The 14,868-nt window shown below is 39.0% G+C and overlaps 1 protein-coding gene across 2 annotated transcripts in view; it reads left to right on the top strand.

The window, feature by feature from the left end:
- Positions 1-13,321, top strand: part of EPRS1 (glutamyl-prolyl-tRNA synthetase 1) — a 64,574-nt gene extending 51,253 nt beyond the window's left edge. For both annotated transcript variants that reach the window (XM_061382226.1, XM_061382225.1), the window contains 9 exons: positions 23-102; positions 333-434; positions 1,474-1,629; positions 2,121-2,318; positions 2,781-2,954; positions 6,365-6,525; positions 9,435-9,513; positions 12,789-12,853; positions 12,959-13,321. In XM_061382226.1, the coding sequence (XP_061238210.1) occupies positions 23-102; positions 333-434; positions 1,474-1,629; positions 2,121-2,318; positions 2,781-2,954; positions 6,365-6,525; positions 9,435-9,513; positions 12,789-12,853; positions 12,959-13,109 (1,166 nt within the window). In that variant the 3' untranslated portion in view covers positions 13,110-13,321. The remainder of the gene's footprint in view (positions 1-22; positions 103-332; positions 435-1,473; positions 1,630-2,120; positions 2,319-2,780; positions 2,955-6,364; positions 6,526-9,434; positions 9,514-12,788; positions 12,854-12,958) is intronic.
- The last annotated feature ends 1,547 nt before the right edge of the window (positions 13,322-14,868 follow it).

The following is a 14,868-nucleotide window of genomic DNA, read 5'->3' as shown; positions in this document are numbered from 1 at the left end:
ATGCTTCCCTGTGTCTTTTCAGTAATGTATCCTGCATATGCGAAGTGGGTGCAGTCCCACAGGGACCTGCCCGTGAAGCTCAACCAGTGGTGCAACGTGGTGGTAGGTCACTCCCATCTTACAGTTCTTCATTCTTCTTCTTAGCCATTAAAAAAAACACACACAACACATGTTTTTTCTTACTTTTAGATTCAAAGGATTGGGAATATGAAAGCATTTTTGAAATACTGATATTTTGGATCACAGTTAGGATTTCTGATTGCTTACCACATAAAGTTGTCACTAAAAATTGAAAAGCTCTAACGAGCAGACCGTGTTCTTGTCTCTTCCAGCGCTGGGAGTTCAAGCACCCTCAGCCTTTCTTACGTACCCGTGAATTCCTCTGGCAGGAAGGGCACAGTGCCTTTGCTACGTTTGAAGAGGCAGCAGAAGAGGTATAAAAGTTGTGTTCCATGTTAATTCTGTTCTGATTCTTTGTCCAGACTATGCATTCCACCCCCTCCCCAAGCTGTGAGTAATGCAGTGCTATCTACATGGTAGTAATCATTCAGTAAATAAGTTGAAGTTTGGTCTGACTCGAAATGACATTATAAGACAGCTTTCTGGTATAAATTGTTTTGTTCCTTAAAATTTACATATCACCTCTTAACGTTAAAAGCAGGTTAATTCAAATATGTTAATGTTAGTTGCTCAGTCATGTCTGACTCTATGCAACCCCATGGACTGTGGCTCACCAGGCTCCTCTGTCCATGTTATTCTCGTGGCAAGAATATGGGAGTGGGTTGCCTGCCATTCCCTTCTCCAGAGGAATCTTCCTGATCCAGGGACTGAACCTGGATCTTCTGCATTGCACGCAGGTTCTTTACTGCCTGAGCATGAACTTAAGGAACTGCATATTGAAATTTTATTAATAAACGTACTGCTTTAAATTTTCAGATGAAAATAGTTTTGGACTTCAATGTATAGAAGAAATTATTATAATATCATGGGTGAAATTAATTATTCTTCAGGATGTCTTCACCCAGGTTACTGTGTATCTTTTATAAGCATTCATTTTTCTCTTATATTCTAAATTTATGTATATTAAAAATTATTCTAAAACAGATAACTAATGAGAACCTACTGTATACCTCAGGGGACCTTATTCAGTGCTCTGTGGTGATCTAAATGGGAAGGAAAAAGAGGAAATAGTACAGCTGATTCTCTTTACTGTACAATAGAAGCTAATGCAACATTGTAAAGCAATTATACTCCAATAAAAATTAATTTAGAAAAATGTTCCATTTCTTTGAGTTCTGCTTTGTCTCTCTTAATGAATTTACACTGGCTGCTTTAACCTTTCCAAGAAAAAAGATTTTTGTTGTTTGAAGTGCTTTCCCCACCACAGTTAGTTTTAAATAGTACAGTTTTTATAGATCTATAACCAATAAATACAGCATAAATTTGAACACTTTTACATTTAACATGTTACAGGTTTTGCAGATACTTGACTTATATGCTCGGGTATATGAAGAACTCCTGGCAATTCCTGTTGTAAAGGGAAGAAAGACTGAAAAGGAGAAATTTGCAGGAGGAGATTACACCACTACAGTGGAAGCATTTATATCTGCCAGTGGAAGAGCTATCCAGGTATCAGTCTGCCACAGAGGATTCCTAGGGGACTGAAAGCATAGCCATGGCCAATCTGAGAAGTTTCTTCTGCCATCAGAGAAGTAGACTCTTAAAAAAATATATAAATATCACATGCTTCTAGGTTGTGTTATAATTTCAGGCCAATCTGTCCCATTCCCCCCGAATCTCCGATGTCAGTTAAGTCAAGCTTGTATTCTGAATTACCAGAGCATGGATATATTTTTTTAAACCTTTGTAATTAAAGTTACGCCTATGAAAGGGTCTGCCTTACAGCAGAAGAGGTATAATAGTTGTCTTCTGTATTAATTCTGATAGAATTTTTTTTTAACTAATCTTAGTCTTTTTTGTATCAGTTATGCTTTAAAAACTCATTTAACGTAAAAAGGGAAGATAAAGCAGATCTAGTGCCATGCTAAGGTGTGTGGTCTTAACAGTAGTTATTTTCAAAGGCAAAATGGGTTGTTAAAAGATGTGTTTCTCTATTTTAGGGAGCAACATCACATCATTTAGGACAGAATTTCTCTAAAATGTTTGAAATCGTTTTTGAAGATCCAAAGACAGCAGGAGAGAAGCAGTTTGCCTATCAGAACTCGTGGGGCCTGACAACTCGAACTATTGGTGTGATGACCATGGTTCATGGGGACAACGTGGGCTTAGTGTTACCGCCCCGTGTCGCCTGTGTTCAGGTAAGCAAAGTATTCCTGGTCATCATTTCTTTTATAAAATTCAAGCCATATTTAGTGAAGAAAATTTAAAAGTGTGCTTTTCTGGATGTCATTCAGGTAGGTTTTGCTGATATGGAAACAACACAGAATACAGTCTAGATTTCAGTGTTGTGTAACTATGTGTATTATTCATGTTACTGTTTTCTACCCTTTAAAATTTTCTACCTACTTTATAAAACTTCTAGAAATTATTTTTTGAAATGATTTATAATAGGTTAAATGAGAAACAAAAATGCATTCATCATGGACAAACAATATGCAGCTCATTGCTAGATATTCTGTGTAGACCACAGAAGTTGACTGCTGTGAAGATTTATGGCCACTAGGAGGTTTTGATTTGTGAGTGCTAGGTGGTGATTGTGAATTCATTACTTTTGTATGATGCTGCTTTGTACAAATTTGTAATATCACGCTGGATTCTAGGTGGTGGTTATTCCCTGTGGCATCACAAATGCACTTTCTGAAGAAGACAGAGATGCTCTACTTGCAAAATGCAGTGATTATCAAAGGCGGTTACTCAGTGTCAATATTCGAGTTCGAGTTGATTTGCGAGATAATTACTCACCAGGTTGGAAATTCAATCACTGGGAACTCAAGGTAAAGTCTTCCGTTGCATATTTTACTCCCACTCTCCCAATTTGGAATTTTATTGTTTGAATAAAAATGATCTTGAAGACCTTGTTTATGGTTAATAAACCCCCTATGGTTGTTACTAAAACGTTTATATCAAGGATTCATAAAATAAGTTATTTCAATAGTAAGACTATCAGAATCATGGTGCATGGACATCAACTGTTAATAGCTGTCATTGGTGCAGCTAATCAGAGTAATTTCACACCACAGTTTAACAGTGGTGTGTTCATTCTTACTTTGTATATTCAAGTCTAGTCTAAATTCTGGTTTAATGTTTTTGATTTAACTTTTATTGCACAGTCATTAATAGGTGATCTGTGTTCTTTATTCCATTTTTCAGACTTCTGAGATTTAACTTTTTCTTAATGATGAAACAGGAAATCTTGTTAGAACTAGCAGTTAGGAGTCAAGAATTTATAAACTCATATTACAGGCAGTGGATGGGAAGAGGTAGTGAAGTTGCAGGTTCAAGCTTTCAAATATGCAGTCTTAGCCATACTGGGATTATTCAGTATTAATGCATGTTGGGTTCCCAAAGTTGCTCATCTTTATCTCTTTATTTGTCTTAAATGGCCCCTCAGATAAATCTCTGCTGAAGGATAGTAGTTACATTGATGCTGCTTTCCTTTTGTGATATACTTTTTCCTTTACATACTCTCCTACCTTTAATAAAGACTTTAAAGTTGTGTAAATTTCCCTTTAATTGCAGTCTTTTTTACTTACTTGGAAATAGCAAGTGTGTGATTTCAGTAATACCTTCTCTAAACCCATTTGTACTTGCCCAAGGTACCAAAAAGAAACTTATCCCTTGCTACTAACTGGACTGAAAGGTAAAAAATAGTCCTCCACGCCTGTGGGCCTCTCCTTTGCCTTCCTCTGGTCTGTCCCAGCCCTCCCTTGCCCAGGATAGGATGGAGTCCTAGTGCATTTTTATTGTCATGTCTTTTTAGTTTCTTTTAATCAGGAGTAGTTCCTCAGCCTTTCGTTGTCATCCATAGTATTTACATTTTTGTAAATATAGGTCAGTTATTTTATAGAACGTTCTTCTGTTTTGATGATTACTCATTAATTTTTGCCTTCTCCAGTAACTTTTCTTCTCTCTTCCTGCTGAGGGTAGTCTCCCACTTTTGATTTTTTGATTTTCTGCACTGATTTTTATTATTTGTATGCATACCTTAATTACCCTGCAAAACATGAAGCTTCTTCAGGACAGGATCTCTTTCTTATTCATCTTTTAAAATATCATTGCACTTAACACTGTTTCTTAACGCATGTATCAGTTCAGTTCAGTTCAGTCTCTCAATCGTGTCTGACTCTTTGCAACCCTATGAGCTGCAGCATGCCAGGCCTCCCTGTCCAACACCAACTCCCAGAGTCCACCCAAACTCATATCCATTGAGTCGGTGATGCCATCCAACCATCTCATCCTCTGTCGTCCCCTTCTCCTCCTGCCCTCAATGTTTCCCAGCATCAGGGTCTTTTCAAATGAGTTAGCTCTTCACATCAGGTGGCCAAAGTATTGGAGTTTCAGCTTCAACATCAGACCCTCCAGTGAACACCCAGGACTGATCTCCTTTAGGATGGACTGGTTGGATCTTCTTGCAGTCCAAGGGACTCTCAAGAGTCTTCTCCAACACCACACTTCAAAAGCATTAATTCTTCGGTGCTGGACTTTCTTTATAGTCCAACTCTCACATCCATACATGACCACTGGAAAAACCATAGCCTTGACTAGACAGACCTTTGTCGGCAAAGTAATGTCTCTGCTTTTTAATATGCTGTCTAGGTTGGTCATAACTTTCCTTCCAAGGAGTAAGCGTCTTTTAATTTCATGGCTGCAGTCACCATCTGCAGTGATTTTGGAGCCCCCCAAAATAAAGTCTCTCACTGTTTCCATTGTTTGCCCATCTATTTGCCATGAGGTGATGGAATCAGATGCCATAATCTTAGTTTTCTGAATGTTGAGCTTTAAGCCAGCTGTTCATGGGGTTCTCAAGTCAAGAATACTGAAGTGGTTTGCCATTCCCTTCTCCAGTGGACCGCATTCTGTGAGACCTCTCCCCTATGACCCGTCCGTCTTGGGTGGCCCCACACGGCATGGCCTAGTTTCACTGAGTTAGACAAGGCTGCGGTCCATGCATGTATACATTCATCCAATGTATACATTGGATGAATAAAGGGAAACAATAAAATAATGTGAAAGTATACAGTATTTTGTTCCAGAGAATTGTTATTTTATAAAGTAAGTCTTCTCTAGGGGGTAAATCTTTTTTTTCTAGAGTAAAATTTACATTTTTTCGTTTGGCTTTGGTTTGGGGAACGACTGATCAGCTGAACTGTGTAGACAGGCTCCTAATTTAAATTCAAAACAATTATAGAGGATCATTCACTCAAAAAAGGAAAATGTGTTAAAGTTTTATTTGTTAGGAAGTTTCTAGCCCCTAAAAGTGGGCTCTCTCTTAAGCCTTAATCCACTCAGAGCAAAGTCATTATGTGGATTCACAAGGATTGAACATCCACAAGGCTTAAACTTGCATATGCTCCTTAAGCTCCTTTGTAAAAACCCTGGGCTCCTGGGGAGTGGTTCTTTAGTCCCAGGACCAGCAGCTCAGCATCACGGGAGAACTTGGTGAAAGTGAAGGGAGAAGTCACTCAGGCATGTCCGACTCTTTGTGCTCCCATGGATTGTAGCCCGCCAGGTTCCTCTGTCCATGGAATTCTCCAGGCAAGAATACTGGAGTGGGTAGCCAGTTCCCTTCTCCAGGGGATCTTCCCAACCCAGGGATAGAACCCACGTCTCCCACATTGCAGGTGGATTCTTTATCATCTTAGAACTTGATAGGATTACAAATTCTCGGGCCACATCCCTGGACCTACCGAGATCAGAAACTCAGGTGGCGGAGCCCAGCAGTATGTGCTTTGACAAGTCCTTCAGTAATTCTGATGCTCAAGGTAGAGCAGCCAGAGCCAGGGCCTTCCCACCAAAGCACACCATGTGCCATGAATGAGTCCAGGATGTGCCAAGGAGCCCACTGTGTTTACCCCCGTGTGCCATGCAAGTGTGATTTTCCATGTGTGCTGTTATGTGAGAGAAGTTAGGAGCACTGAGCTGGACAGCTGTCTTCCTGTTTCCCTATTAAACTCTTTCCCAGCTCAGAGCCACTTGGGCAGTAGCTTCATCCTTAGGTTTATGCCTTCTCATTGGAATAGGTTTTTGAAGTATATCAGGAATATTACCTTCTCTTTAAAGTGGTTTGCATCTGTCTTTGTGTTTCGGATATTTTTGATTTATAGTAGGTAAAGCCATGACATCAGTCTGTTTATTCAATTGGAGATGTGCATGTGTCATTTTTCACTGCTTTTTTGTTTTCTAGGGAGTCCCGATTAGACTTGAAGTTGGGCCACGTGATATGAAGAACTGTCAGTTTGTAGCTGTCAGACGAGACACTGGAGAAAAGCTGACAATTGCTGAAAATGAGGCTGAGACGAAGCTTCATGCTATTTTGGAAGACATTCACATCAACCTCTTCACCCGGTCAGTCCCTTAGAGCTGCTTGTGCCTCCCGTCTTCTCATTGTGCTCAGCCTTTGAGATCTCTGCCAAGGAATCCGTGATTGCCCCCATGGGGAGTCATCTTTCCCTCCGAACTCCCATGGTTCTTAATTGGCCTTTCTCTGGTTTTTTGACTCATATTGTGGTTATTTTCTATATGCTTTCTGCTCTCTGTTGGGTTTGGAGTGATGGACTGTCTGTCCCTTTGACTGATTTGGGTTCATTTTAGGTCCAAGCTTTTATGATACATCAGATTTGAGGTGCAGAAGCACTGATTCTCAGTTGTTGGGTACACATTAGCAGCACCTGGGGAGCTTTTCAAACTACCTGTGCCTGGGACCCTCCCCGAGAGGTGTTAATTTAATTGGCCTAGGGGGCCTGGCGGAGAAGGCAATGGCACCCCACTCCAGTACTCTCGCTAGAAAACAAAAAAGCAGTGAAAAACTGGAGCCTGGTAGGCTGCAATTCATGGGGTCGCTAAGAGTCGGACACGACTGAGCAACTTCACTTTCACGTTTCACTTTCCTCCATTGGAGAAGGAAATGGCAACCCACTCCAGTATTCTTGCCTGGAGAATCCCAGGGATGAGGGAGCCTGGTGGGTTGCTGTCTGTGGGGTTGCACAGAGTTGGACACAACTGAAGTGACTTAGGAGCAGCAGCAGAGGGCCTGGCACCTTGAGTAGTAATCGCCCTCTGGTGGTGATAATATGTCACCAAGGCTAAGAACCTCCTGAAGGGGTTGGGTGATGGGAAGGCTTGAGGCTGCCCTGACCTCTGGAGAGGGGACTTTTAGAATCACAGATCTCAAGGCAGAGGCACTAGAAGATGAGGGGCCTGTGTGTGGCACCTTATTTTCTTTCCTGTCCACCTGAAGCAGAGAGGAAGACCTGTGGCCACCGGGGATAGAGGCTCAGTTTGGGGTGGGGGGCCTTGCCTGCACCTTCCTCGTTTACCCTCTAATACCTGTGTCCGATTCATGTTCATCTTCAGTAAATCTTGCACATAAGGAGTGAATCAGTTTTGTCCTTGGCTTTGGTGCTTTTATGTGATGGTAGGCAAGTGAACTTGCTTTTGTTGGCTGGCTTGCCTTAAAATGCGAATGATAATAACGTCTCTTGAGGTTGACTTTCATGGATTTATTTGGCCAACAAATGCATAATTCATGTGAAGTTCATCTGAACTCAGAACAGGAGATACTGTCAGAGACACAAGATTAGAAAGCTGCCTGTCCTCGTTGCTGTCACCTGAATAGTGCTCTCAGTGCAATGATTCTTCTCCAGAGATTCTCTTCAGAGTCACCTGGGAGCTTTGGGAACAGAAAAATACTTGGACCTTATACCTGGAGACTCTTATTCATAGTTTATTAAGATAGATTCTGCTCATCTGTATTGTTAACATGCTCTGTGTGATCCAGATGTACATCCCTGGTTGGAAAAGACACTGCTTTAATGGCTAAAAAAACAGGACTTTTTTATTGACATTTTAAAAATTTTTAATTAGAGGCTAATTACTTTATAATATTGTGGTGGGTTTTACCATACATTCACATGAATCTGCCACGGGTGTACATGTGTCCCCCATCCTGAACCCCCTCCACCTCCCTCCTCATCCCATCCCTCAGAGTCATCCCAGTGCACCACCCCTGAGCACCCTGTCTCATGCATCAAACCTGGACTGGTGATCTGTTTCACATATGATAATATACATGTTTCAGTGCTATTCTCTCAAATCATCGCACCCTCACCTTCTCCCACAGAGTCCAAAAGTCTGTTCTTTACATCTGTGTATTGACATTTTAATTCAGTAAATTTATTAATGTAAGTTGCTTACATTAATAGTATATTTTTTTTCCTTCCTTAAGGCTTCAGCCTTGGAAGTGGCATATTCCTTTCTGTATCTCATTGGCTGTAACTTAGTCACTTGGGCCCACCCACCTCACTGCAAAAAAGTCAGAAGAAAGGGAAACAGATTTGGTGGACAGTGAATAGTCATGGTCAGGGTTCCCACAGTCTAGCCCTGAGGTTCAGAAAAGAAACATATGCCTTCTCTTCATTGGTCCCCACCCGTGAGTGCTCCTCGTGTGATGTGTGACTGTGAGTGTGGAAGAGAATAATATTTATTTCATTTCTGGAAGCTGAGGTTCTTACAGAAGACTTACAGAGTATGTGAAAATAGCTTGAATAATATATATTTATGTGTTTTTCCTTTTTTAAACATTTTCATGCCTTTGTGTTTGATTCTCACAACAATTTGATATGGTGGTTAGATGAGTATTTTTCCAATTTTGTATAAGGGAAAACTAAGACCAGAGAAGTTTAAATAATTACCTAGACTCTGGTAGGTAATAAGTGGTAAAGCCAGGAGTTAGAATATTGATCAGTAGATATTTAATGACTATGACAAAAGTAATTGTTATCTGCATGTGCTTGGCAAATTTTTTAATGTTTCCAGTAATGCAGTGATGAGCTAACTAATAGCTAGTGATGAAGTTCACTGACTGTCACTGCTGGAGACAAAGTTGAGGTTCATGTTGAATTCGTCTCAATTCTAAGTTGTTATTCTTTCATTAAATTATGCCAATTAAAAAAACTGTCATATTAGTAAGAAAAAATATGTATTCACTTCTAATTCTGGGTAGCCTGTGGCTCAGTGGTAAAGAATCTGCCTGACAGTGCAGGAAACGCAGGAGATGCGGGTTTGATCCCTGGGTCGGGAAGATCCCCTGGAGGAGGAAATGGCAACCCACTCCAGTATTCTTGCCTGGAAAATCCCATGGCCAGAGGAGCCTGGCAGGCTGCCATCCATGGGGTTGCAGAGAGTGGGACACAACTGAACTAACATGTGCTTTAGTTTATTAGTAAGAAAAAATATGTATTCTAATTACTTGATAGGGCTTCTGAAGACCTTAAGACTCATATGGTTGTGGCTAATACAATGGAGGACTTCCAGAAGGAGCTTGATTCTGGGAAGGTAAGAGAATTCTGAAAATCTTTTAATATAAACGTATTTCAGTGAGTGGTATTTTAAGACCATTAAATTTATGTATCATATTAATCCCTTTTCCAAAGCCTGTCACATAAAAGGTTTATATATTATTCAGCCTCTGGTTTCCATTGACTTTGCTACAGCAGTAAAATATTTTGTTATTTTTGGATAACACTGTGAACTGATTTTATAACAGCTTTCTCTCATGTTCATTAGGCTCACTGAATGAGTTTCATTCTGTATGATCCCTAATATTTTCATTATTGAAAAATTTCATTTTGTTTTCTCAGCTTAAGTTCCTAAAGTAAACATTGTTTTAGTTTTAGAAATCTAATGGGCAGATTCCTAAAATAAGGAATGCCTGTTTCTGATCTCTCACTGTTTGTACTTACCCAGATCTTAATTGATTGATCTTTCTGAATAATGAGTGAAAAATATCACTCATTTCTAAGCCTGTTTTTGAGAATGAGTGGGTACTACTGGATTCCATAAAACTGCACGGGTTTTCCTAATGGCTCTTTAAGGTTTTATCAGTTTTGTGTGCTCTGTATATGCACATGTTCCCAGCCAAAACTTAATTTTCATAAAGAAGAGGTTTCAGTTTGTAAAATTATTAATTACTGGAATGAATCACTTATGAACTTTAGTATTCTGGTATACATGTTTACTTATACAGCCTGTTCTGTGTCCCCAGATTATAAATGAGAAAGCCACAGGCCAGAGTCTAAATGAATTACCCCAAGCCATACAACAGCAGGCCTAGTATTAGAATTAATACTAATTAGGGTCTCTCTTCTGATTCAGCTTAATGTACTTTTTCTCTGTATCTTTTTAAAAAATTCATCCTGAGTGTATAAGACAAGATTTTAGTTGGTTGTGATCATTGACCTCTTAATATGTCTGTCAGTTTACTAATCTGAAAAATAAGTACAAAATAGTATCAAAATCCCCTTCTGATCTATAATTCTATAGTATTTAGCCTTCTATTATTCTTGGTTTTGTGCCTTAGTAATCTTCCACCTTTCTGATTTCCATCGTTTGTCACTTGACTTCAAACATATTTCAGATTTCTATTTCTTCTAGCCTTTTTGCCTGAGAATGGACACTGTGTACATTTTTTCTTCCACTGTGATTTATTTACATTTTCATAATTTTTTTGTTCCATAAAGTATTGAATTTTATGATTTCCTTTATTATAGAAATATGGTAGTCATTCTTACAGTAAAGTCTATTAAAGACATTGCATAAGAGTTAATAAATCAATAGAGTAACTTATCAGTTAATCCATTGCTTTCAAAGAAATGAATCTCAGCAGATATTAGTGGAATCATATTCTAATATTAGATAAGCTGTTGGAGACATTTCAACATCTGTCCTGAACCAGAATACAGTATTTTGGTTGTATGTCCAAAGATCACAGAGAGACCAAAACAACTGTTGTTTCTTGTATTCAGTAGTCAGTTTCATCTCCCATCTCACCTCTTGTTGGTCAGCTTAGCTATGTTGACTGACTGTCAAGCAAGCTTTGAAGCTATGGTAAATAAAATTGGATTTACTGGGAGGGGAGAAGGAGGAAGGGATCTTTGGAACTTGAATGTAAGTGAGAGTTTGATTTTCTACCCTTCCTTGTTGGTATAAATGAAAAAAATTTTTTTTTATATATCTGATTTGTAGGACTTGATTTTAGTAAATTTTTCCAAGGAGGTGGTCTTCATTGAATGAAAAATAGATGTCATTTATATGTAACATATACTTGTTACTGTTGACATAAATATATCTTTAATTTGTTGATCATTATTTCTATTATTACATTACTATTTCTCATCAGTAACATTTCTGCTGAAGAGTTCAAGAAACTATATATTGCAAAAGATTTTGTCTTTTTAAAATATAGATGTAGAAAAAATGAAAGATAAAAAGGTAAAAACCTTTCTATGGCTGAATAAATCACCTAAAAATGTGTATTCTCCTTTCACATTAATGAATTATGTGCATAAATAATAAGAAATTTCAGATCTTATCAAAAGCTTTGAGGCTAAAAAGAATTGAATCTTTTGGTTTTTGTTTTTCACAAAAGTATCATTTATGAGTCCAAATACATCTAATAACAACTTTGGTTGAATTTGTTTACATGCTTTACCATTTTAAATTAAAAAAAATTTTTTTAGAAATACCTTTCCAAGTCTTAGTGATTTTTTTTCTTAGTGCAAAGAAATAAGACTACTGTAAAATTTGTTAATATTATAAAAAAATATAGCTTTGTGTTGTACATTAACAAAAATAAAATTTCTAAGAAACTAAATTTCAATTTATTGCAGTTTTTGTAATTGGGTTAGTATTTATATCATAGCATAATTAGAGACTGATTAAGGTTTTCCCCCTACTCTGTCTTCTAGAATAAATTTTAAATAATACTTTTAAGAATGTTCCGTTTTTTCATGCTTTTTGTTTGTATAAATGCTAATGATTTAGTAAGTTTCAATACAGGGAATTAACTTTGTTAGTTCAGCTCTTATGTCTGTAGGTTTGTTTTTTCTTCTGTTTTCATTGCAGTTTCTACATTTAGATTTTACATTAATTATATATCCAATAATTAATTTTATATTGTTTGTATATAAAATTAAAATTATATACTTAATTATATGAACTTCCTTGGTGGCTCAGGCAGTAAAGAATCTGCCTGCAATGCAGAAGACCTGGTTTCCATCCCTGGGTCAGGAAGATCCCCTGGAGAAAATGGCTACCCACTCCAGTATTCTTGCCTGGAGAATCCCATAGACAGAGGAGCCTGGTGGGCTGCAATCCATGGGGTCACAAAGAGTTACACAGGACTGAGCAACTCACACTTTGTTTCACTGAAAATCAGTTTACTATTTGTCTTCTCCATCCTCCTGATAACCTTGGAGCCAGGTAGAGCAGGCGGCAGTGCAGATTTGAAATGAGGATGATTTGAAATTCACTTTTTGTTCCTTCTCTTCAGCACTATGTTGCAGCCAGTTTATTTGGTCATTTAAGTGTATTACAAAGATGTCTTTGTTATGGGCCGATGTTACATAAAGTGTGGGTTTGGGATAGTGGAAAATATTGCTTTCCTATCTCGGGCATCTCTGAGCAAAGTTCTTAGCAGGTTTGCAAGGTGTCATGGCCTGAAAAGGGCTGGGAGGCCTGTCCTTTTTGCTTGCAGGTTTAATGCAAAACTCAAATGTTCCTTTTATAGAATGGAAGGAGTTGTAAATACTGAACATTTTTTTTCTTGTTAGATTGCTCAGATTCCATTCTGTGGGGAAATTGACTGTGAAGATTGGATCAAAAAGACCACTGCCAGGTAAGATAATTATGTTTAACAGATAAAACCTATGAGGTATTGCAATGAAAAAGAATAGAAATGCATGGTATAAATGAATGGATTTTTTATTTGTTTTTGATTCAGGGATCAAGATCTTGAGCCCGGTGCTCCTTCAATGGGAGCTAAAAGCCTGTGCATCCCTTTCAAACCACTCTGCGAGCTGCCGCCGGGAGCCAAGTGCGTGTGTGGAAAGAACCCTGCCAAGTACTACACCTTGTTCGGTCGTAGTTACTGAGGCATACAACAAAACCCCAGCTTCGACCCTCCTCACTTTTTAAAAAAAGAACTGATACTAATCTTCCCAGATAGAGACAGTTTTATGATTTTTTTAAAAATAGAAGTTCTAAAAGGAAGTCACATGAGACAAATACCTATTCTTATGCCTAAATCAACAGTGGAAAAAAAACTTTTCTGTAACCAGCCCCAGTAATAAATATCATGAACTAATACTGTTTCATGTATTCATTTGTTTCTGAAATACTTTAATACTATGCCACAGTTATTCTAACCGTTCTGCTCCATGTAGCCCTCTTGTTTCAGACCTTGCACCACCAATTTCCCATTTCTTCCGTGTTGGAGTGCTTCCTTTTCGTAACTCCTTGGAATATTAAAATTGCCCTTAAGCTTTCTGTTTAAAAAGTAAAATACAACCACAGATGTCCCAAAAGAGATTTCTCTTGAAATCTGTTGAAATTTCTTCCTGATTACTGTGGGGTCTTTAAAACACCACTCATGATTTACTAGAGTGGTAAGCCCTCCTCACCTCTACTTCCAACTTTGTGCTTTTACTCACTCACCCTGCTTCTGCGCCTGCCCACCCCCCTCCCCACCCCGCACACTTCTGTTCTCACAGAGGTCACACTGCCACTTCTGCCCAAGCTGACTTCTTAGTTCCTTGTCTTACCACATCTCACTGCTTTAGCTCTGCTGCTAGAAAACGTTGCTCTTTTTTTTCCCCCCACTAAAATCACTCTCACAATTTGCCTTTTTGCTTTTGGCTCTTCTTTCTTTTCTTTTAAAAATGTATTTTATTATTCTTTGGTTGTGCTGGGTCTTCGTTGCTGCGCTCAGGCTTTCGTTGCAGTGAGCGGAGGCTGTCCTTTGTTGCATTGCTCAGGCTGCTTGTTGCGGGGGCTATTCTTGTGCAGCCTGGGCTTTAGTAGTTGTGCGTGGCTCTATGGTGTGCAGGTTTCAGTAGTTGCATCACACAGGCTCAGTAGTAGTGTCTCATGGGCTGTAGAGCAACTGGCTCAGAAGTTGTGGTGCCCTGACTTAGTTGCCCTGCAGCATATGGGACATTCCCAAACCAGGGATAGAACCCATCCGTGTCCCCTGCATTGGCAGGCAGATTCCTATCCACTGTGCCACCAGGAAAGTCCGTGTTTTTCTTAGTCATGTGTCTTCCACTGGCTTCCTTTCCTTGGCCTGCTTGGTAAGACATCGGTGTGCTGTGTCCATACTTGGCCCTCTTATTCTTTTAAGAATTATTTTTTTTTTAATGTAACATTTTTAGTCTTTACTGAACTTGTGGACCATTTTTAGTCTCTACTGAACTTGTTAAAATATTGTTTCTGTTTTGTGTTTTGGTTTTTTGGCTGAGAGGCATGTGGGATCTTCGCTCCCTTACCAGGGATCTGTCCTGTATCCCCTGCTTTGGAAGGCGGAGTCTTAACCACTGGATTGCCAGGGAAGTCCCTGGTTACTCTCCTGTTCTTTAATCAGCCTCATCTCATCCTGTGGTTTCAAGTAGCATTAATAGGATGATGACTCCCAACGGTTTTCTCTCCCAGACTGAGCTTTAGCCCTCCATCCCAACTGCATGTTGGGTTTTCTTGAGTGTTGGATCAACATTTCAGGTCAACCTGTCTCAAAAACCTCATTTCACTCTACTCCCAGACCTGTTCCTCCTACATACAGTATTTCCTGCCTGAAAGATTAGCATTACGAAAATGGACTTAGTCACTTAAACTAGAACCCCGAGAGTCGTCCTGGTT

The sequence above is a fragment of the Bos javanicus genome, chromosome 16 (assembly GCF_032452875.1).
Source record: "Bos javanicus breed banteng chromosome 16, ARS-OSU_banteng_1.0, whole genome shotgun sequence".
Lineage (NCBI taxonomy): Eukaryota > Metazoa > Chordata > Mammalia > Artiodactyla > Bovidae > Bos > Bos javanicus.
Note: the sequence above shows the minus strand (reverse complement) of the source record. Positions and strands in the feature narration are given on the sequence as shown.